Here is a 21,105-nt window from a genome sequence, read left to right on the forward strand (position 1 = left end):
GACACACCATGATTTTGAAGAGTTAAATTTTTTTTTAAGGTTTTTGCATTCTGCAGGCCTCCCAAATCCTCTTCATGCCTCATTTTTTGCACAAAAAGGGGGGGGGGGGCATGCAGAGCTTTGGGAGGCTTGTAGAGAGCTCCTGGAGCCAAAACCGAGCAAAAACGCCCGGTTTTTGCAAAAAAAAGGAGGGGCATGCAGAGCTTTGGGAGGCTCTTAGAGTGATCCTTGGGACTGGGGTGGCAAAACGGCCCATTTTCCGCTCATTTTTGCCCTCCGCAGCTCCCAGGAGCACTTTGCAAGCCTCCCAAACCCTCTGCAAGTCCATTTTACAAAGGGGGCGGGGTTTCGGTAGGCCCAAAATGCTGTATTCAGTGTATAAGACCCACCCAGATTTTCACCCTCTTTTTTGAGGGAAAAGGGTGTCTTATACTCTGAAAAATACGGGTAACTACCGTATTTTGCAGAGTATAAGATGCACCGGAGTATAAGACACACCAAGGTTTTGAAGAGGCAAAGTTAAAAAAAAAAGTTTTTACACTCTGCAAGCCTCCCTAAAACAGCCCATTTTTTGTGGAAAAGGGCTGTTTTTTTAAAAAAAGGGCATAAATAGCCCTTAGGAATTTGCAGAGTGTTCCTGGGGGGGAGGTGCGGAGGCCAAAAATGCGCAAAAAACAGCCTGTTTTTCACAAAAACGGGCGCGTTTTTTGTCCAAAAAAGGGGGCATTAGGAAGCTTATAGAGTGCTTTTGCGGGTTGGGGGGGCAAAATTGAGCAGAAAACGGCCCGTTTTTCACTCATTTCTGCCCTCCCCAGCCCCCAAGAGCTCTCCGAAAGCTTCCTAAAGGCTATGCATGGCCATTTTGGGGAAGGGGGCAGGATTTCGGGAGGTAAAATATGCTGTATTCAGTGTATAAGACGCACCCAGATTTTCAGCCTCTTTTTTGAGGGAAAAGTGTGCGTCTTATACGCCGAAACATACGGTAGATTCCAAGTGTCACACTACACAAGCCAAATGCTGAAATTGCTTCTAGCAAGAGAGTAACAACAGCAATAGCACTTAGACTTATATGCAACTTCATAGAGCTTTATAGCCCCAAGTGGTTTACAGAGTCTATCTGAGTTCTCATTTTACAGACCTCAGAAGGATGAAGACAACTTTCGGCCAGTCAGAATTGAACTGCTGACAGCAGCCTTGCAGTATTACATTCTAACCACTGTGCCCCAACAAGCCACCCAGAGCAGGGATGGGCAAGTTCATTGATGACTTGTGGACACCCACTCTACAGAATTAAGAATGTGTGATACTGTATGTAGAAATTGGATATGAATTTGTATGATTAGTAATTATATAAAAGAAAGGATCAACAGACAGGTAATCTGACTGACTACACACACCTATGTAATATAAAATGTAATTGTTATAAGATCTAATCACTATATGGAAACATTTATGCCAGAAATGTCGCACTATGTCCAATGTTTTTAATGTTTATCTAATAAAAAACTTCATAAATAATATAAAAAACCTCTGCAGAATTGAAGTCCACATGTTATAAAAGGGCCATAGTTGTCTATTCCTAACCCAGAGTCCCTTAGGTGAGATGGGCAGTATAGAAATGTAATTAATAAATAAAAGTATGTGATAAATAAATAAAGACTAATCTCACCGTTTTCCTCAGACTACTTGGCTTTGGTTCTGCCCACAGTTGAAGCATTGCACCTTAAGGGTTTTTTCCATCCTGTTGTGGGATAGGAAACATAATGGTTGACATTCTCAAAACAGCTGTGCAAAAACGATGAAGGCACTTTATCATAATGTTCAGATACTTTCATTATGCATAAGTATCAAACACAGCATACAGAATGGATAGTGCCTACATTTGTAAATACTTACATATTTGTAAATATTTGTAAATAAGTGTGGAATTTTTGAAAAAAAAAAGCTTGTTACTGAAAATATACAGCAGCCTCAGAACTTTGCTGTTTTCTTCCAGGCTGAGAATCCCCATTTGCAGCCTCCGGCGGGAAAAATTCCCCTTAGCTGCCTTCCTAAAACAGGATAGGAGAACTAACACCCTGCATCTCATTCTCTCCATCCATAAAGGATGCGTGGCATTGGGACACCTTTTTTTTTTTTGGTCCTCGCCACGTTCCGTACCAGGAGGGGCGGGAAGAAGGCGGGACAAAAAAGTGACACGTTACCAATGGGGAAGAGGCGGCGCGCGACCGTGCAACCCGCGGGGGCGTGGCCTAAAGGGAAGAAGGCAGCGAGTCCGGGAGAAGCCCTTAAAGGGGCCGCGACTTCGCTGCTTCGGAAGGAGTCGGCGGAGGCTGCAGGTGAGGAAGATGCGGGCTGAGTGGCGGGGCGGCTGCACGTGTGAATGGTTGAATGAATGGCACCCCCGGGAGAAATGGAGTGCGATGGCCGGGGGTGGGGAGGGAGACGGGACTTCCGTATTCCCCGTTGGGGGGACAGTACAGTAAGGTTTGAGCAGGAATCCTGCCGCCCGGCTTAAGAAGGGAGACGGTCACGGGGAGGCGATGCGGATCTCCGCCTTAGTGGGTCGGAAAACGGGCAAGAAGGTGGAATAGGAATAGAATTAGAATTAAAATTAGGAATAGAATAGAAAAAGAATAGAATAACAGAGTTGGAAGGGACCTTGGAGGTCTTCTAGTCCAACCCCCTGCTTGTGCAGGAAACTATAGTATTGCAGAAAAAATGCTTATCCAATCTCTTCTTAAAAACCTCCAGATGCTTGACAAAACTGACTCATAAGCTATGACGGTCGCAGTGTCCTGGGATCAGGTGATCCCCTTTTGCGACCTTCTGATGAGCGAAGTCGATGGGACAACCAGATTCACTTAACAACCGAGTGATTTAAGTTAACAACTGCAGTAGTTCTTTAACAGAGGTGGAAAGAAAGGTCGTTAAAATAGGGCAAAACTCACTTAACCGCTGTCAACCGAAACTTTGGGCTCGATTGTGGTCGTACGTCGAGCACTCTCTGTAAGGTGGGAAGTTTTGCTGGGCACTGGCAAGCCGGGAGCTGCCCTCTCCCGGCCGGCACCCAGCACCTTGCTTTGGCTGGGAGGCAGATATTTCAACCGGGAAGGGAAGGGCTGAGGATGTGAACTCGGGTTTCTTTGCCTTTGGGGAAACTTTTCTGCATCCTGTATCCCTAGAATCCACCTTGACAGCTTATGGTTGGGCTTCAACTCCCAGAATTCCCCAACGTACCAGTCTAGCATACCTATGCAAGGGAATTCTGGGAGTTGAAGTTCCTTCCCCATGTTCATCTGCAAAGGTGGAGAAACACTGCTCTTCAGCCTTGGCAACTTTAAGCCTGGAGGACTTCAAGCTGGCTGGGGAATTCTGGGAGTTGAAGTCCACCAGGCTTAAAGTTGCCAAGGGTGGAGACCCCTGCTCTAGAAGGATTGTCCGAAGAAGGAAATGCAGCCTTTTTGGCCTGGGAGGCAGGCAGAAACCACTGCGGCTAAGTGAAGTTTGAAGATGTACAAGTTGCTTGTTCAAACTCATAAAAAGCAAAGATTTTTTAAAAAAATTGAGATCAATAGCTGGGGATTAGGAGGTTCTATGCTTTTCTTGGCAATAATGTCTAAGAGTTTCACTATGGATGCCTTTTGTATTTTTTTTTAAACTTCCCAGTCAAGGAATGGACCATTTCATACCTGACATAGTTTCACACACACACACACAAACCAGTTTCTTGTTGAAAACAGGACTTTCCACATTTCACATGCAGCAGTTTGAGATGGGATGTTTTGCACGCACTTATAAGTTGGTAACATATCTTTTGGACCTACAATAACAGCTCCACTCCCTTTCACACAACTTGGAGTGTCCAAGCAGACACCCAGGCAGGGCAGAGATTATGGTGCAAAGCTGCTTCTGTCATTTTAACCCTAGTATGGACATCTTGGCAGTTCTAGGAATTCAAACTAGTACATGTCTAGTACCTTCCTGAAATCTGTTCCAGGTCTGAGCAATCAAACTATCCGGTGTCTCAAAAAAAGGCAACTGGACTTCGTTTTTCCTTGAAGATGTTCAAGGAACTGAAGAAGCTTCTGAACTGAAGAAGCTTCTTGGATGAGAACTAAAGATGTTTCTTAGATGAGAAGGGAAATGTCTTCAAGGAAAAACAGAGTCCAATTGCCTTTTTTTTGGGGGGGACTCTTTTGGGACAATTTGGATGACTGAGAATCTCCATAGATGATCTATCCAATATTGGAGCAAGAGGACAATTTATAAGGCTCACCTAAAGTGCTAACAAAAGCATGTATAGTCAAGGCTATGGTTTTCTCAGTTGCAATGGATGTCTGTGAAAGTTGGACCATAAGGAAGTCTGAGCGCTAAAGAATGGAGGCCTTTGAACTCTGGTGCTGACTCCTGCGAGTCCCTTGGACTGCAAGGCGATCCAACCGGTCAGTCCTAGAGGAGGTCAACCCTGACTGCTCTTTAGAAGGCCAGATCCTGAAGAGAAAACACAAATCCTTTGGCCACCTAATGAGAAGGAAGGACTCCCTGGAGAAGAGCCTGATGCTGGGAAAGACGGAGGGCAAAAGAAGAATGGGACGACAGAGAATGAGGTGGCTGGATGGAGTCACTGAAGCAGTTGGCTTGAGCTTAAATGGACTCCAGAAGATGGTAGAGGACAGGAAGGCCTGTAGGAATGTTGTCCATGGGGTCACAATGGGTCAGACACAACTTCGCAATTAACAATGTGTTAAAACAGGAATAGGCAGTTTATAGCACACTAGGAGATCACAGCATCCCATCCTCCCCTTACTAAAGTGAAGGACTAATGCTTAGTACACTTTATTTTTGTTGCAATAAGGATAAATATCGGAATGGGGGGCTCTGAAGAGAAACTACTCCAATTCCACTATTAATCCCGTCCCTAAACTCCCCCCCTCTCCCAAAGTTGCAGCAGAAATCAACCAATTTCTCAGCAAATTTATTTGAGGGTGTGGGGAGGCTGTTCCCATTCCCACTTAAAAACCTGAAAGAGAAGGTGGCCCTCCCTGGTTAGTAATTTCACCTGCAAATGTCAAGAGGGAGACAGTTGTAGCTTAGTTGTGAGGAAGTTGCCCAACCTTGTGTTAAGGCAGGACTGTCCAAACTTGGCAACTTTAAGACTTGTGGACTTCAACTCCCAGAATTCCCCAGCCAGCCATGCTGGCTGGGGAATTCTGGGAGTTGAAGTCCACAAGTCTTAAAGCTGCCAAGTTTGGACACCCCTGTGTTAAGGGAAAACCAAGTGAATCCCATGGTGGGCTGAGCCAAGCAATGCACCGCATTAGAATAGAAATCTTACTGGCTTGTAAGAGTGTACAAAAGGTCCCATCTCAAACTCTTGCATGTGAAATGTAGAAAGTCTTGTTTTTCAGCAAGAAACTTGTGTGTGTGAAATTATTTCAGCTATGAAATGGTGTGTTTTGCATCCTTATTCATGTGGATGGACTGGGTGATTCCTGGATAAAGGGGCAAACATTTGCCACATACAATTGTTTAAAAAGAGCCACAGCAAAATGGCAATCGTAGTTGATGTGCACAAAGCTAAAAATCGTAAGGATGGAAGGTTTGGCAAGTGGGAGATGATTTCTTGGTCCATCAAATCAATTCCTGGTTGCGCCTTCCTTGCAGTTGGGTTCATGTACATATTTCCCTAAGTAGAAGTGTTAAATTTGCTTTGGCTCTAAAGTCCCTTATGAATTCCACAGAATCGTTACATTATAGTGTGACAAACTGGAAAAACATTTTAAAACTGATGGAATAGTAATATGTCCTCTATGAATGAAATGCAATCAAATTTCATTTTGGAGCTATCTTACTACTTTTTGGAGAACTGTTCTCAGCAGTGTTCTAACAGATACTACCAATTTGTTCCAAAAAAATTCTGAATCCCTGTGCTGAACGATAGTTGTTTTAACTATGGTTTGTGAATAAGCCAGTCAGCTAGATTCACTGTTAAGCTTGCTTTAAAACGTGCTTTAAAAATCGATTAACTTGGTTCACCCAATATATTAGACTAAAGGTAAAAGTTCCCCTCGCACATATGTGCTAGTCGTTCCAGACTCTAGGGGGCAGTCCTCATCTCTGTTTCTAAGCCGAAGAGCCAGCGCTGTCCGAAGACGTCTCCGTGGTCATGTGGCCAGCATGACTAAATGCTGAAGGCGCATGGAATGCTGTTACCTTCCCACCAAAGGTGGTTCCTATTTTTTCTACTTGCATTTTTTACGTGCTGGGACAAGGAACAGGAGCTCACTCCGTTAGACTGTGCTAGGGATTCTAACCGCCGAACTGCCTACCTTTCCGATCGACAAGCTCAGCGTCTTAGCCACTGAGCCACCACGTCCCTTTATATTGGACTACAGGCGAGGAAATCCTATTATGTGATGTCCTTGCGTGAGAATGAATTTTTTTGCACCAGGCTCCGGTTGGGCCGGTCTCGGCTTCGATGGATAAAACAAAGAAGGAACGTCACACTGCCCCTTTGCTAAGGTTACCCTGTGTTCTGATTCCAGCAAACGGCCCAGGTGTGAACAAGGTGTTGCCAACTTGGCTGTGCAATTGCATGCCTGCTGGTGGTTTGGCCTGTTTTGCCCACGTGGAACTAGCTGTGGGAAGTGCAGCCCAGCTCAGATCTCTTCTTCCAGTGGGTGGACGTTTTGTCAGCCCATTATGCCAGTCATACCAAGTGTTCAGTTTTCTGGTTTTTAATCTCTCTGAGTAAATAGTGAATAATCGCTACATCCGGAACAAGGTTGGCTTTTAGCCAAGTAAAAGGTTGGCGGTGGAGGAAGAAAGTGAACTGCTGCAGATCCTTTTTTAATCGCTTCTATACGGCAGTTCAGTGGTTCGAATCCCTAGTGCCACGTAACGGAGTAAGCTCCCATTACTTGTCCCAGCTTCTGTCAACCTAGCAGTTCAAAAGCATGCAAAAATGCAAGTAGAAAAATAGGGACCACCTTTGGTGGGAAGGAAACAGCGATCCATGCGCCTTCGGCTTTGAGGCATGCCCGTCACATGACCACGGAGACATCTTCAGACAGCGCTGGCTCTTTGGCTTTGAAACGCCCCTAGAATTGGGAACGACTAGCACATATGTGCGAGGGGAACCATTAACTTTTGTACCTTATACCTTGCTAGCAGCGTGGAAGCCAAATAGCCAGGATTTTATATTGCTCTAATGATCCACTATATTTCATAAATACCTGACAAGGAGGAACTAAACATTGGACATTAGACTCCCCCACTAGCAAAAGGACACTCCTCTTGCTAAATAACTGCTAGGAAGACCAGTATAAAAGGTCACAGAAACCAAACCAGGAAATTAATTTTTTTTTTTAAATGACAAGAAGGAGGACAGCCGTTTCCTGGAGGATTAGATCTCTTTGCTTTCTCCTGGAAGACAGGTTTAATTGCCCTTCAGCAGAGGCAGCAGATGTAAAGCAAGCAAAATTGGAGTGACAGCATGATTTTGGCCCAGCCTGAGTGTTGATGGGTGGAGGAGCAAGGGAGAGCCAGACAGATGGTTTGTTCCCCTTGAGAAAAGGCAGAAAAGGAAAACACTGCAACTGCTAATAGTGCTCTGAGCTTCTGTTTTGGCCAAGACGGTGGGTCTCAACCTTGGCCACTTTAAAATGCCTAGACTTCAAGTGCTGCATGCTGGCTGGGGGATTCTGGGAGTTGAAGTCCATATGTCTTAAAGTGACCAAGGCTGAGAAACACTGTTCTAGAGCAGGGGTCTCCAACCTTGGCAACTTTAAGGCTGGAGGACTTCAACTCCCAGAATTCCCCAGCCAGCTATGTGCCCCAGAATTCCCCGCTATGCTGGCTGGGGAATTCTGGGAGTTGAAGTCCTCCAGCCTTAAAGTTGCCAAGATTGGAGACCCGTTCTGGAAGGAGGAAATGATATCCTACCCTCCACTCCTTTCAGCCTGCAGTCTACCTCGGGGGTCATCTGTGGACCGGCAGTGGGCCGTGTCATACCAGAAACCTGTCCATGCAAACAATCAAAGCCCCATCCATGAGATGCAGGCAGCACACAAAACCACGTCCCCTCCAGTCCATGGAAGAACCTCTCTCCATGGAACCACTTCCTGGTGCCCAAAAGGTTGGGGGCCACTGCTCTACCTGATTGAGTAGTTAAAAGGGGGCAAAAGAAGCACTGGAGGGATGAGGCTTCGGTCTGGTCCTTACATGCAGAGGGACACTCGTGCTCGGTACCATTTTTTTGTACTGGAAATTGTACCAACTTTTGAGCTGGAGGAAGAGAGGAGCTTCGACACAGTTTCAGGTCATTCTTGGCTACAAAAGGGAAAGGATTACGTTCTCGTGAATGGCTTTTGGACAGCTAAGTAGAGTTGAAGGAGCAAGGGTCGAAGGGAAAGTATTATTGAGAAATTAGGAATTAAGAGAGAAGGAGCGGGAAAGCGAAGGAAGATCTTGAAAGCAAGAATGAGGAACTAAGACTGGATCCCAGAAACCAGTATATTTTAAAGGTAAAGGTTCCCTCGCACATATGTACTAGTCGTTCCCGACTCTAGGGGGTGATGCTCATCTCTGTTTCAAAGCCGAAGAGCCAGCGCTGTCTGAAGACGTCTCTGTGGTCGTGTGGCCGGCATGACTAAACACCAAAGGCGCACGGAACACTGTTACCTTCCCACCAAAGGTGGTTTCTATTTTTCTACTTGCATTTTTTACCTGCTTTTGAACTGTTAAGTTGGCAGAAGCTGGGACAAGTAATGGGCTTTCACTCTGTTATGCGGTGCTAGGGATTCGAACCGCTGAACTGCTGACCTTTCTGATCGGCAAGCTCAGTGTCTTAACCACTGAGCCACCGTGTCTCTTCAATATATTTTACAGATACACAATCTAAGGTGCTAGGAAAATTGAACCAGCCACATCTGAGTGGTCAGATGTACAGTTGAAGGTAAATCGGAGTCTGAATCCAGCATCAAGCCTAAAACTTTGACCGGCATGCAAACTGTTGGGGTGTGTTTCAAGATGAATGTCTTCCTTGTGGCTGTGTGCACACAGACTCTCTTTTCATGGCCCTTTGGGGTCGGCAGTTCTGTCCAGGTGGCCCTCTCTCACTTCTCAGCAGGCTCTTCAGAGTCTAGTTCTTCTCTTCCCGGCAAAGCCTCAACCGTGTCATTTTCAGACTGAAGAATGTCTGTTCTCACCAAATATTATTTCCAGGGACTGGAAAATAAATACTAATAGGCTTCTGGAACAGAAAGACAGAAACTTTTCTGTGTTAAAGAGAGCGGCTCTGTCCATGATTGAGCATGGAAGGGAGCTGGCAAAGACGTGGTTTTAGGGAAAGAACTACAACATTCCTGGATTAAATGTGATTTTGACAAACGGATCTAAGAAGCTTCAGTTTGCTCTTGTTCCCCCAGAGACTTAGATAATCTAGAGTTGAGTTCTGTCTAAATTCTGAAGCACAGGCAACTCTTCACCTGCTAAATATCTGCTAGGTAAGGAGGCCAGTGTGAAAGATCAGAAACAAGACCAGGAAATTAAACGTTTTAAAAATATGACAACGGGAAGGACATTTGTGTTTCCAGGATTAGATCTCTCTGGTTTCTCCTGAAAATATTTTGTACAGAATAACAGAGTTGGAAGGATCCCTAAAGGTGTTCTAATCCAACCCCCTGCTCAAGCAGGAGACCCTATATCCCCAACCTTTTGGGTACTAGGGACTGGTTCCATGGAGTTTTTTCCATGGACCGGAGGGGGACGTGGTCTCATGTGCTGCCTGCATCCCACAGATGGGGCTTCGCTTGTTTGCACGGCCGGTTTCTGGTATGCCACAGCCTGGGGATTGGGGACCCCTGCGCTATACCATTTCAGACAAATGGTTGTCCAGTCCCTTCTTTAAAATCTCCAGTGTTGGAACATCCACTGATTAATTGTTCTAACTGTCAGGAAATTTCTATCCCTGAACACTTAAATTATCTGGTGTCTGAATCATGGGCTGTGGCGATTTTCTCCCCTTGCAATAAGGACACCAAATGAAAAAAAAAATGAGAAGGAGATAGATGGAAGGAAGAGTTGTCCTGTCTCCTTTTTTTTTTCATTTATCACAATCTCATAACAAAAGACATTTTGGTTACTGAATTAACCCATTTTCTGGGTCTGTAATCAAATGGGCCAGGCTCAAAGAGGGTACTAAATTTTTTAAAAAGGCTAACGAAGATTAAGCATGTTGTACAAATGAAGCCAGTAGGTCTGTAACTTGTTACGTGGGATTGTGCAAAAGCAAGCACTACCGATTTGTTAGATGAGCTCTATAAAGGCTCGTTAGCATCTGGCAATTAGGACTTTTATGGAGACTGACATTAATTAGACGGGGTGGGGAATTCCATTCATGCTCAGAGGTTGGCTTACTTTTCACCAGGAACTCCAGCGCATGTCTGGGGAAAGGAAATACTTATTAACATCAGATCGATGACCAAGAAGGAAGGAGTAAACCACATTTTTCTTTCTTTTTTCCAGCCAAGATCAATATTGATTCTGCAAACATTGAGGGTGAAAATGACTATAGCTATAGCCCTTAGACTTATATACCGCTTCACAGTGCTTTATGCAGCCCTCCCTAAGCAGTTTACAGAGTCAGCCTATAGCCCCCAACCATCTGGCTCATTTTACCCACTTTATGAAAGGCTGACTCAACCTTGTGCCAGTTAGATCGAACTCCTGGAGTCAACAGTGAATTAGCCTGCAATATTGCATTCTAACCCATCGTGCCACCACGGCTCTTAAAAGACACAGAGGAGGCATGTCATTTCTTTTTGAGGAAGAAATGTATGTGGGGGTATATAAAGGGGCTTCCCTGTGCTGTTAAAAGCTTTCAGGAGTATCAATTTATCAGATTGATGCAAAGTGTTTCAAATTTGATTTGGTAATTTCCCAATAGCTTTGCAAGGTGGAAGAATATATATATTTGACAGAGACCCATTCAGAGCTTAGTAAACATGTAATTCTCACTTCTGCAGAGCTATGGCCCTTGCTATCTCTTTGGCATCCCCGCTGCTCAGGCTGCCCCATCCTTTTGCTTCCATGTATATCAGGGGTGTCCAAACTTGGGAACTTTAAGACTTGTGGACTTCAACTCCCAGAATTCCCCAGCCAGCAGAGGGAATTCTGGGAGTTGAAGTCCACAAGTCTTAAAGTTCCCAAGTTTGGACACCCCTGATATAAATCATCACTTACTTTCTGAACGGTCTCCAGGCACCAACCCCATTTTCCAGACTGCCTTGGTCCAGGTTTTTACCTGCCTTTTCCCCACCCTTAAGCATAAACAGGGATTGACTTCTAGCCTAGGATCAACAATTGTGGATTCTGACGGAAAGCTTATTAGCCTTTTAGTTTTGAGTGACTTCTCTCAGGAAGATTTCTATTGGCACCGAATCGGAGCAAGAAAATCTATGCTGGGAACAGGCATTGCCGCTTCTACCCATTTTGGTGGTCTCTGGACCTGTTGAAATCACAGCCTCCAGAATTCCAATTTAGAGCTTTGGAATGTTCAGTCTGCAGTCCCAAAACATCTGGAGTACTGCAGGTTGGCCTAAATCGTACCTGAGCATTTTTATGGACCCTGGGCCACATTTAGCCCTTTGGCTGTCCCTGTCCAGCCTGCGTGGGTTGCTTTTATTTTGAAGTTGATTGTTATGTGTGTATGTATGTATGTATGTATGTATGTATGTATGTATGTATGTATGTATGTACATTCAATTTATGTATGTTACATGCATGCTGTGCCTTCATAGTCCTATTGGCTCAGCTCTCCATAACAGTCCTAGTTTCTCATGTGGTCTCTTGGGAGAATTAATTGCCCACTCTGGCCTTGGTCCTCCATAATGCCCTTGCTGCTCCCAGAAAGAAACCAGTTCTTCTCTTCCTCCAAAGACTTTTCTGTTACTTTTCAGAAGACCATGTCGGAAAAGATCCTCGTGACAGGTGGAGCTGGCTATATAGGGAGCCACTGTGTTCTGGAACTGGTTGAGGCTGGCTATAATCCGGTAGTTATCGATAACTTCCACAATGCCATCCGAGGTAAGGGCGATATCCAGGAGCTGATTGAAAGCAAGGTTGACATCCAAGGCTGTTGTTTTCCACATAGTAGAACGCCTTAAATTGATGGAGAAGTGCCTGGTTTGTAGACAGACTGTTCAAGCAACTGTTTGCTTGGACCAGTGGCAGAATTCAGGCCATGTTTACCATCATGTTTACTCTAAGCCATGTTTACCATCATGGGATACTTTACAGGTAATTTGTTAGTTGCAAAGTCGTGTCCGACCCATCGTGACCCTATAGACAATGTTCCTACAGGCCTTCTGTCCTCTACCATCCCCCGAAGTCCATTTAAGCTCAAGCCTACTGCTTCAGTGACTCCATCCATCCACCTCATTCTCTGTCATCCCCTTCTTCTTTTGCCCTCAGTCTTTCCCAGCATGAGGCTCTTCTCCAGTGAGTCCTTCCTTCTCATCAGGTGGCCAAAGTATTTGAGCTTCCTCTTCAGGATCTGGCCTTCTAAAGAGCAGTCAGGGTTGATCTCCTCTAGGACTGACCGATTTGATGGCCTTGCAATCCAAGGCCAGGAGTCTTCTCCAGCATCAGAGTTCAAAGGCCTCCATTCTTTGGCACTCATCCTTTCTTATGGTCCAACTTTCACAGCCATACCTTGTAATACATTAGTCATAAATCATGGTTTACAAACCACAATGTGTGATTTTGTAGAACACACTAAAGCAGAATCAAATCACCCCGTGTGTAAGTAACATCAATCTTGCAAATCACGGCTGGATCTTCTCAACTAAGCTAAGTGTGACTTAGTTGGAGTGAGGAGCCAACAGTATCGCCTTCCCCAATGACTCCCATAGAAAAAAGCGCTATTTCACTTCCGCCTCAGGGTGGCATTGGCCAAACCCTTGTCTTAATGTCCTTTATTGATCCCTTAACATACTGTCAGATTCTAGTCATGCTCTCATTTCCTACTCAGATAGCCACTGGGATGGAGTTAGAGGGAGGAGTTATGATGGAATGGCTAACAGTCGTGGGAACAAGGGAGAAGAATGAAAGATATTACAGGAAGACAGAGGACCATTACAGAAAAGTCAAGTTCAGGGGAGGAAAGTGAATGCGAGGAGGAGACTCCACCTTGGTTATGCTAGTTATAATTTGAGCTGGATAATTGCTGTGGCAGGCTTTGAAGATTCTCTTTCAATGGCCCATGAGCAGCAAAGATGCTTCAGAAATACAGAGGATTGTTTCTTGAGTTTGCTGGCCTCAAAGGCCTTGACAGGACAGAGTATTTCTGAGCAAATAGCAGAGAGGAAGAGCATCTCTGGCTGTTCACAAGAGGGGGAGATGACTGGCCTATGTCAGGGGTCGGCAGCCTTAAACCCTCAAAGAGCCACAAAGTTCCTAACTGGAAGCCCCCCGTTCAATTCTGGAGCCGACTGGAAATCCAGTTCCCCCATCATAGAGTCTCCTCCTAGTGTGGCGTCCTTTTCCTCTACCTGTCCTACCTGAAAACCCTATCAATTGTGTAGTCGACCAGCGACAGGGAGCTGCAGCAGAGGGATGAAAGGGCCACATGTGGCTCCAGAGCCGTGGGTTGGTGACCCCTAGCCTGTGTGATGGCAAGCAAGAATGGTGGAGATCGGAATGGTTTCAGTCAAAAGCCAGGACATCCCTAAGGTCCAAAGGAGCATCCAGACTAAGGGCAAGGGTAGGCTTTCTGACCCTCTTCTCCCTAAAGAGGGCACCCTCAGACTGGCATGAGGCCGAGTCCATCCAGCATTGCATCAAAACACTCATTCTCTCTACAGGAGAAAACGCAATCCCAGAGAGTATTCAGCGTGTGATGGAGATTGTGGGGAAGGAGATCCCATTCCAAGAACTGGATGTTCTTGATGAGAGGGCCCTTCAGGAGCTCTTCAAAAAGGCAAGATGACATCGCTAATCTAATTTAATCGTTTACCTTTCCTTTTTCATTGTGCCAATTATGAAACTGGCTCAGTTTCTGCAAGTAAGATGAATTTTTGCCTGCTGAGCAGTACCACTAACTTTGCCTAGATAAAAGGTTCATCTGTATTTTCCTATGTGATTGCCCCCCTCCCCATTTTTTTTGGGGGGGGGGGTGTTTCTCACCTTATCGATCGAGATATTTTGTACTGCCCAAGGACATTCTGCAAACTGCTCCAAAAGTTTGATGCCACGTTTGTTTTAGCATGGCTGCACTGATGTCTAGTGTGCCTGGTTATGCTGAAAAACTGCATGGAAAAACTCTTAAATGGCTCAGTCCATTCTTGCTGGGGGAGATCTCTGCTCTCAGGCCATGGATCTTAAAGCTTTGGCAAGTAACCTGCCTATAAAGGATGCTACTAAGTGATTTTTGCATTGTCACCACAGTTGAAAAGTCATCTGAATTGGCCTTTTTCCCCAAAAAAATGGGCAAAGACAAATGGGCAAAGACTATTTGCCAGTGAGTTTTTGTACTCTGTGGATAATTGACAGTGGAATGGGCAGTGTGAGTCACATAGACTCCCGAGCATAATGTTGGTGGCCCTGGAGTCCAGATTTGCACTTCTGAAATTCAGCAGGAAAACGAACATCTTGCACCTATGGAATGTTTTCTTCCTTCTTCAGAGTTTCTTTTTTCCTTTGTGAGACTGTACATCCAAACTCTTGAAAAACGCAGCCTCAGATAATGTTGTGGGGTTATTTTGGTGAGTCTTTGGAGGTGGAATGTAGTCACTATATCGGCTACATATTGAATAGTCATTCTGATCCAGGCTTCATATATTTTTGCCTTCTCAGTTTAGACCACCACCTTAAAATAATTTAATGGAAAGTGGACTTAAAAGTTAAATATCCTTTGACTTAATGGGGCGGGGGGGGGGGGGACCCAACAATGAAGGTGAATTTTGTTCTGAGTAACAACAGCGACATTATTTTATTTTATATATTCCTTCTTCCATTTCCAGCATCACTTTTCTGCAGTGATACATTTTGCTGGTCTTAAAGCCGTTGGGGAGTCAGTCCAGATGCCACTGGAATATTACAAGGTGAATCTGACAGGGACCATCCGGTTGCTAGAGGTGAGTTTCCGTTATGCAAGATTATAATGAATGTTTAGCTACAGTCAGTCAATAGAAGATAGTTGTGGAGAAGGAGCTCTCACTCAGTCACCAGCAAATGTTATCTGAGAAGAGCAAAAAAACCCCAGAATTTATACTAAGGTTCGGGTGGCCATTTTCACCGATCTGCAGATCAGAATTTCTAGGGCTGAAATGTTGATAGGCCAGAATCCCTTGGCCGGAAGTTGAAATCCTGAAACCGTTAGTGTGTTATACAGCAGCATCCTGCAAGTGTTTAGCAGAGTCTTCCCAAATTCTCCAAATGTGTTCAACTTCAGCTTCTGTAGCCCCCCCAAGTAGTATATGGGAGATGGATTCCAAGACATCTAGAAGCTGTCCACTTGGGGGTCAGCTGGTTTATGACCTTTTAAGGCCACCTTGGATGCTAACACAAGACCCCATAACAAAAACCCACAGCAGAGAGCCGTTGATGGCTAACCTGTGGCACGCAGAGCCCCAAGGCCACGCGAGCCGTCGCCCCAGCTGTTCCACCATGCATGTCCACGTACCTCCCACCAGCCAGCTGGTTTTTGGGTCTCTGCCAACACATGCGCAGGGGAATGGGGCACACTGGGGTCCAAACAGGCATGCGGGGGGACGCATGTGCATGCATGGAACGGGTTGCGGGGGGTGGTCATGCATGCATGCAGGGGTAGGGGACGTGCAGGGGGTTGCGTGTGCATGTGGGGGGCACATGCACATTGCATTTTGGGTGTGCGCTTGCAGCACGCAGCAACAAAAAGGTAAGCCATCACTGGCCTAGAGTATCCTCTCATAAAGTACTGGGATGGGCACTAGTCAGTTGCACCAGTCTTCATTCAGAGCCATGCTGGCCTGGAAAAAACAATGGTTCCTGTGCAAGGAATATTATCCCCCGTTGTCAGATTTATCTGCTGCCTCTGACCCGATTCAGAATCTAGCTCATCTGTCCTTTTTTGGCCTCTCTCAGACCATGAAAGCCCACGGAGTCAGGAACTTTGTGTTCAGCAGTTCAGCCACCGTCTACGGAGACCCCGTTTGCCTCCCTATTGATGAGAAGCACCCGGTTGGCAGCTGCACCAACCCCTATGGCAAATCCAAGTATTTCATTGAAGAGATGATCCAAGATTTGTGCAAGGCGGACCCAGTAAGAGAGCAACACGGCACCTTAATTCCCGTTTAGTCTGCTGTGTCCCACTGGATTTACTTCATGTGTTCTTTTTTTTTAATCCTAGGAGTGGAATGCTGTGCTCTTGCGATATTTTAACCCTATTGGAGCTCACAAGTCCGGAAAAATTGGAGAAGACCCCCAGGGCGTCCCAAACAATCTGATGCCTTATGTTGCCCAGGTATACAGTTGTTGTGCTACTCGATCAGCTGCACTAAGATTTTCTCAGTTTACCTTTTCATTTTTTTCCCATCTTCTGTCTCTTTCAGGTGGCTGTGGGGCGCAGAAAACATCTGAACATCTTCGGGAATGATTATGACACAGTAGATGGGACAGGTGCGTGGGGCTCAGTATCATCCAAACTTTAAAATGAAGACCCCCCCTTCCAAAAAAAAAAGCTGAGTGGACTTTCCCCCAAGGAAGATGTGAATATATTGTCCACCAATTCTTCTGAAACCAAGACTTCCTTTCTTTCCATCTTAAACCAGGACTAAGCAACTTTAGTAAGACAGGCACCTTTGCTTCATGTACATTAAAAAAAAAATCTTAATAGCCCAAAACTCAAGATTCCATTATCGCCTTCTAAGACATTCTAGGATTTAATACCAGAAGATATTATGGTCCCATAAAATTTCAAGTGCTTTATAAAAGTAAATTTATTTGGGGTTAAAAATGGTTGTGAGTGTCATTTATGGCAATATTTTACTAACTTAAGTTCTAAAATCCTTTCCTGGTAGAATTACTAAACTACTAGTTAAAAGGGCAATGAAGTGTACAGGGGCTAGATTAAAATGGAACTACTAGATATATTCACCTCCTGGGTCTCAAATACTAATTTTTTTGCTGGGAACTGACACATACTAGAGAGTTAGACAGTTCTGGTTGAGCAGGATTCCTAAATAGCTTGGGAAAGAGACTCTATTAACACCATCCCTGATCTAATGTGCAAAATTTCTTCTCTGTTATATTGTGTGTATTTGCCCAAGAGAATGCACATCTCCTAAAGTTGTGGAAATACATGTGCACCAAGCTGGGTGAACAGAACATTGAACGATTGTCCTTTAATAGGCATTCGGGATTATATCCATGTAACTGATCTGGCGAAGGGCCATATTGCAGCCTTGCAGAAGCTCAAGGAGAACTGTGGATGCAAGGTAAGGATGTTCTTTATAAAAGTGTCCACCCTTTGAGAAGGAAAACGCCTTGCTTAGGGCAGAGTGTCTTCGTAATCCTTATTTTTCTTATTTCATTTCTGAATGGTCTTACAATGTAGGAGACCAAACTTAATAGCTTTAAATCAGATGCACCCTCTGCATCCACCCACTAGACCCGCACTGAAAACAAGTTGGTGTAACCATCCCCTCCAATCTTCTTGTATTTAACCTCTCCTTTTCTTCCCCCTCTCCTTCAACAAAGGAGGAGCATAGAAGAATATAACTATGAGCAAAAATTTTTTGCTTTCTTACAGATTTACAACCTTGGGACTGGTGTTGGCTACTCGGTCTTGCAAATGGTCAAAGCCATGGAGAAGGCATCTGGAAGACAGGTAGGCTGACAAACCAAGATGAATGCAGGGACTGACCGCCAATATGGGGGTCTCCTACGCCAAGACTTAAAAGTGCCTGGGACCTACACCTGGCGATCTTATTGTGAAGCTGTCCACTTTCTGGAGCTTTCAGCAGAAATCCGCTATCTGCTCTGTTAGATTTTATGACAACCTCAACCAGTTTCTCAGTTGGCATCTTAGCAACTGTCTCCAATTCATTTTTCAGAAATGTGAAGAGAGGCTATTTACTTGCTTACTAAGGCTATTTATTACTTACTAAGCACCTGAGGGTAGAACAAAAAGCAATGGGTGGAAACTAATCAAGGAGAGAAGCAACTTAGAACTGAGGAGAAATTTCCTGACAGTTAGAAGAATTAATCAGTGGAACAGAAGTTGCCTCCAGAAGTTGTGAATGCCCCAACACTGGAAGTCTTTAAGAAGATGTTGGATAGCCATTTGTCTGAAACGGTATAGGGTTTCCTGCCTAGGCAGGGGGTTGGACTAGACCTCCAAGGTCCCTTCCAACTCTACTATTGTATTGTATTCTACTTATTTTAGATAAACTACAAGATTGTTGAACGCCGAGGAGGAGACGTAGCCTCTTGTTATGCAAACCCTGGTTTAGCTGAGCGGGAGCTGGGTTGGAAAGCTATCTTTGGCCTGGACAAAATGTGTAAGTAGAGACTTTCTGCTTGCTGCTCATTTCTGCTTTGCTTCCCCCTCCTGCTGGAAAATGGAGTGGCCATCCTTCCTTCCTGGTACATTTTGATACCTACCTAAAGGGCAAGAAGCTGGACCCTCATTGTTCCTCTCAATTCTCCTTCCTCTCCCACTTGTTTTCAGGTGAGGACTTATGGCGGTGGCAGTCACAGAACCCCGCTGGTTTCAGCAAAAAGTAGGAGATGGAAGATGTTGCCTGCTCTTCCCACGTACAACCACTTCTAGCACATTGGTGCAGACCCAAGGGCTGACTAGTTTTGAAAAAGGAAGATGGCCCATGCTCGTTTCTTCTTTCCTTTTTGGAGCCGACTGATCACACCAAAAGAGGATGCCATTGGCCTCTTCAGTGGCCTGTTCTCTTCTCCTCATCCCGTCTCTCTGCCAGAAACTCAAAGAGTCTTTTTACTGGCTGAGGCGATGTGCTTTTTTTTTAACTGAATGAGCAGCAGGACAACTAGATGGGTATCACTGGAGGACTAAATCCGAGTGTTTCCCTAGAGCCTGGTTAGCTCTGGGGGAATGTAATCCACAACCCTTTGGGGTTTTTCGGCTTCAAGAGATGAGAGCTGCTTAAGGTTAAGAGAGCAAGATTTCAGAGACCTTATTCTTTCATTTGAGCGGAAGAGCCAGGATACCTAAGTGGTCAAAAAACAAAGCCTGTAGGTGGTGAAGTGGGCTTTGTCATTATCTCCATTTCTTTTTCTAAATTATAAACTGTACACTTTTATTTTTTTTTGAGCAAAAATAATGTATCTCTTTAAGCTGCATAAGCTGTAAATTTTAATGTTGTTCAGTCTATAGTCCAAAGCCTATCTGATCTCCAAAACAAAACATCACAGATTCCTAGTGTAGCTTTTCGTTTTCCTGGATAGTGATGTAACAAGGTACTACATGCAGTGGTGTTTCTAACGTCTTGAAAAGAGAGGCTCCCACTAATAGCTTTAAGATTGTAAATTGAGAAAAGGCAGAAGAGCGTCTGCCAGTAATGTAGGGAAACAGTATAGTCCTCAAGTTATGACCATAATGGAGCTTCTCATCATAGCTGATAGTCATAAAGCATCAATTTTACTACTTTTTTTGTGGTGGTGGTGGTGAAGTAAACACTGTAGTCCTTAGGTGGACCAATAGTTCACTATGGGCATGGTTTTGCTGAAAGCCATCATGAAATGAGGTCGTGTGACGGACATTGGACATTGCAGATGGCCATAAATGTGGCCCGGTTGCTAAGTACTTGAAATACACTCACATGACGGGGAGGGATAGATCTGACCGTCATAACTTCAAATCCAGGTCAGAAGTACAAGATAATTCTGCTCATTGCTGTGAAAGTATCTGCTCAGGTTGCAAATAGAAGACTAGACAGGTGTGCCCTTTAAAATATTTGCAATAGAATGGCTTTTGCCCACTTCCATTTTTTGACGTAAGGACCACCAATGTGTTTCTAATGCAGGGCTATCAAACTTTCATCCGTCACATGCTAGCCATGCCCACCCCCCGTTTAGCGAAGGGGGGGAAATTCCCGATAAGTCACATGACGATGCCATGATGATGTGAGTTTGACACCCCTGTTCTAATGGAAATCACTACCACTTTCCTTGGCTGTGTAAATGATTTCATTATGCAGGTTGAAGCCCAATACAGGTTAGTTTTGATACACTGAAAATAATCTAAATCCGCCTCCCATCTCGTTTCCAATGGAAGCCACTATTTTAGGCTCTGGATCAATGGCCATCTGTTTACAAGCAGCATTTTGTGCAGCATAAGGAATCTGGCTCCGTCTGGTTAGCATTTATGTTTAGCTTCTTATGCCAACTTGAGTTTACAGCTTAAGAGCAAATTTTATTTTAATTTTCATCCTGCAAACAACTTGGTCAGAATCCTGGTAATGATGATCCTGATTATCCACTAGGGAAGTGATTAGATCAGGGGTGTCCAAACTTGGCAACTTTAAGACTTGTGGACTTCAACTCCCAAAAGCAGAGCTGGCTGGGGAATTCTGGGAGTTGAAGTCCACAAGTCTTAAAGTTGCCAAGTTTGGACACCCCTGGATTAGATTGTGTTCAGGGTTCATTCAGACCCAAACATTCTTGAACATCCAATGAAATTCCAGTCTTTGTGTTAACCCAGAAGAGCAAATGACAGGCACTTGTGGAATCTGCAAGGGGCAAGATGGAACAACTCCCTCTGCTTGGCCATAAATTATCTTCTTTTGCATTCCGGTTCCATTCCTCTGTTAGAAGCTACTTTGACTTTTTTTTTTTTAATTATTAGCAAGTATGGACTTGTTCTTTCTTCTTCTTAACCTTTATGCTTTCTGCCTTCCAGATTATTATGTAGATAATCTAGGACTTCCACGCATTTCCTGGCCAGTAATTCACCCGTGAATTTTTTGAAATCTCCCTGATTTCCCCCTAATATTAGCCTTGTGAGGATAGTCATTTGGAGAACAACAAGAGATTTAAATGGATTTCAAGGCTCAGGACATCAATGTTATATAATTAATATTAATGTGC

General features: G+C 44.6%; 1 protein-coding gene across 1 annotated transcript; it reads left to right on the forward strand.

Annotated features, from left to right (window-relative positions):
- The first annotated feature begins 2,256 nt into the window (after positions 1 to 2,256).
- Positions 2,257 to 20,509, forward strand: GALE (UDP-galactose-4-epimerase). The gene is made up of 11 exons (XM_081961982.1): positions 2,257 to 2,339; positions 11,964 to 12,090; positions 13,869 to 13,984; positions 15,027 to 15,140; positions 16,129 to 16,305; positions 16,394 to 16,507; positions 16,596 to 16,662; positions 17,395 to 17,480; positions 17,795 to 17,872; positions 18,431 to 18,545; positions 18,716 to 20,509. The coding sequence occupies exons 2-11, from the start codon at positions 11,970 to 11,972 to the stop codon at positions 18,769 to 18,771; spliced, it is 1,044 nt and encodes a 347-aa protein (XP_081818108.1). The 5' UTR covers positions 2,257 to 2,339; positions 11,964 to 11,969; the 3' UTR covers positions 18,772 to 20,509.
- The last annotated feature ends 596 nt before the right edge of the window (positions 20,510 to 21,105 follow it).

This window comes from Natrix helvetica (assembly GCF_964273705.1).
Source record: "Natrix helvetica genome assembly, chromosome: 9".
NCBI classification, from domain to species: domain Eukaryota; kingdom Metazoa; phylum Chordata; class Lepidosauria; order Squamata; family Natricidae; genus Natrix; species Natrix helvetica.

Bases quoted from the DNA above. Each gene is read 5' to 3' on its own strand.
- GALE (XM_081961982.1), top strand. From the start codon at position 11,970: ATGTCGGAAAAGATCCTCGTGACAGGTGGAGCTGGCTATATAGGGAGC. The intron at 13,985-15,026 runs GCAAGATGACAT...TTCCATTTCCAG, and splicing joins TTCAGGAGCTCTTCAAAAAG to CATCACTTTTCTGCAGTGAT. The intron at 15,141-16,128 runs GTGAGTTTCCGT...GGCCTCTCTCAG, and splicing joins GGACCATCCGGTTGCTAGAG to ACCATGAAAGCCCACGGAGT.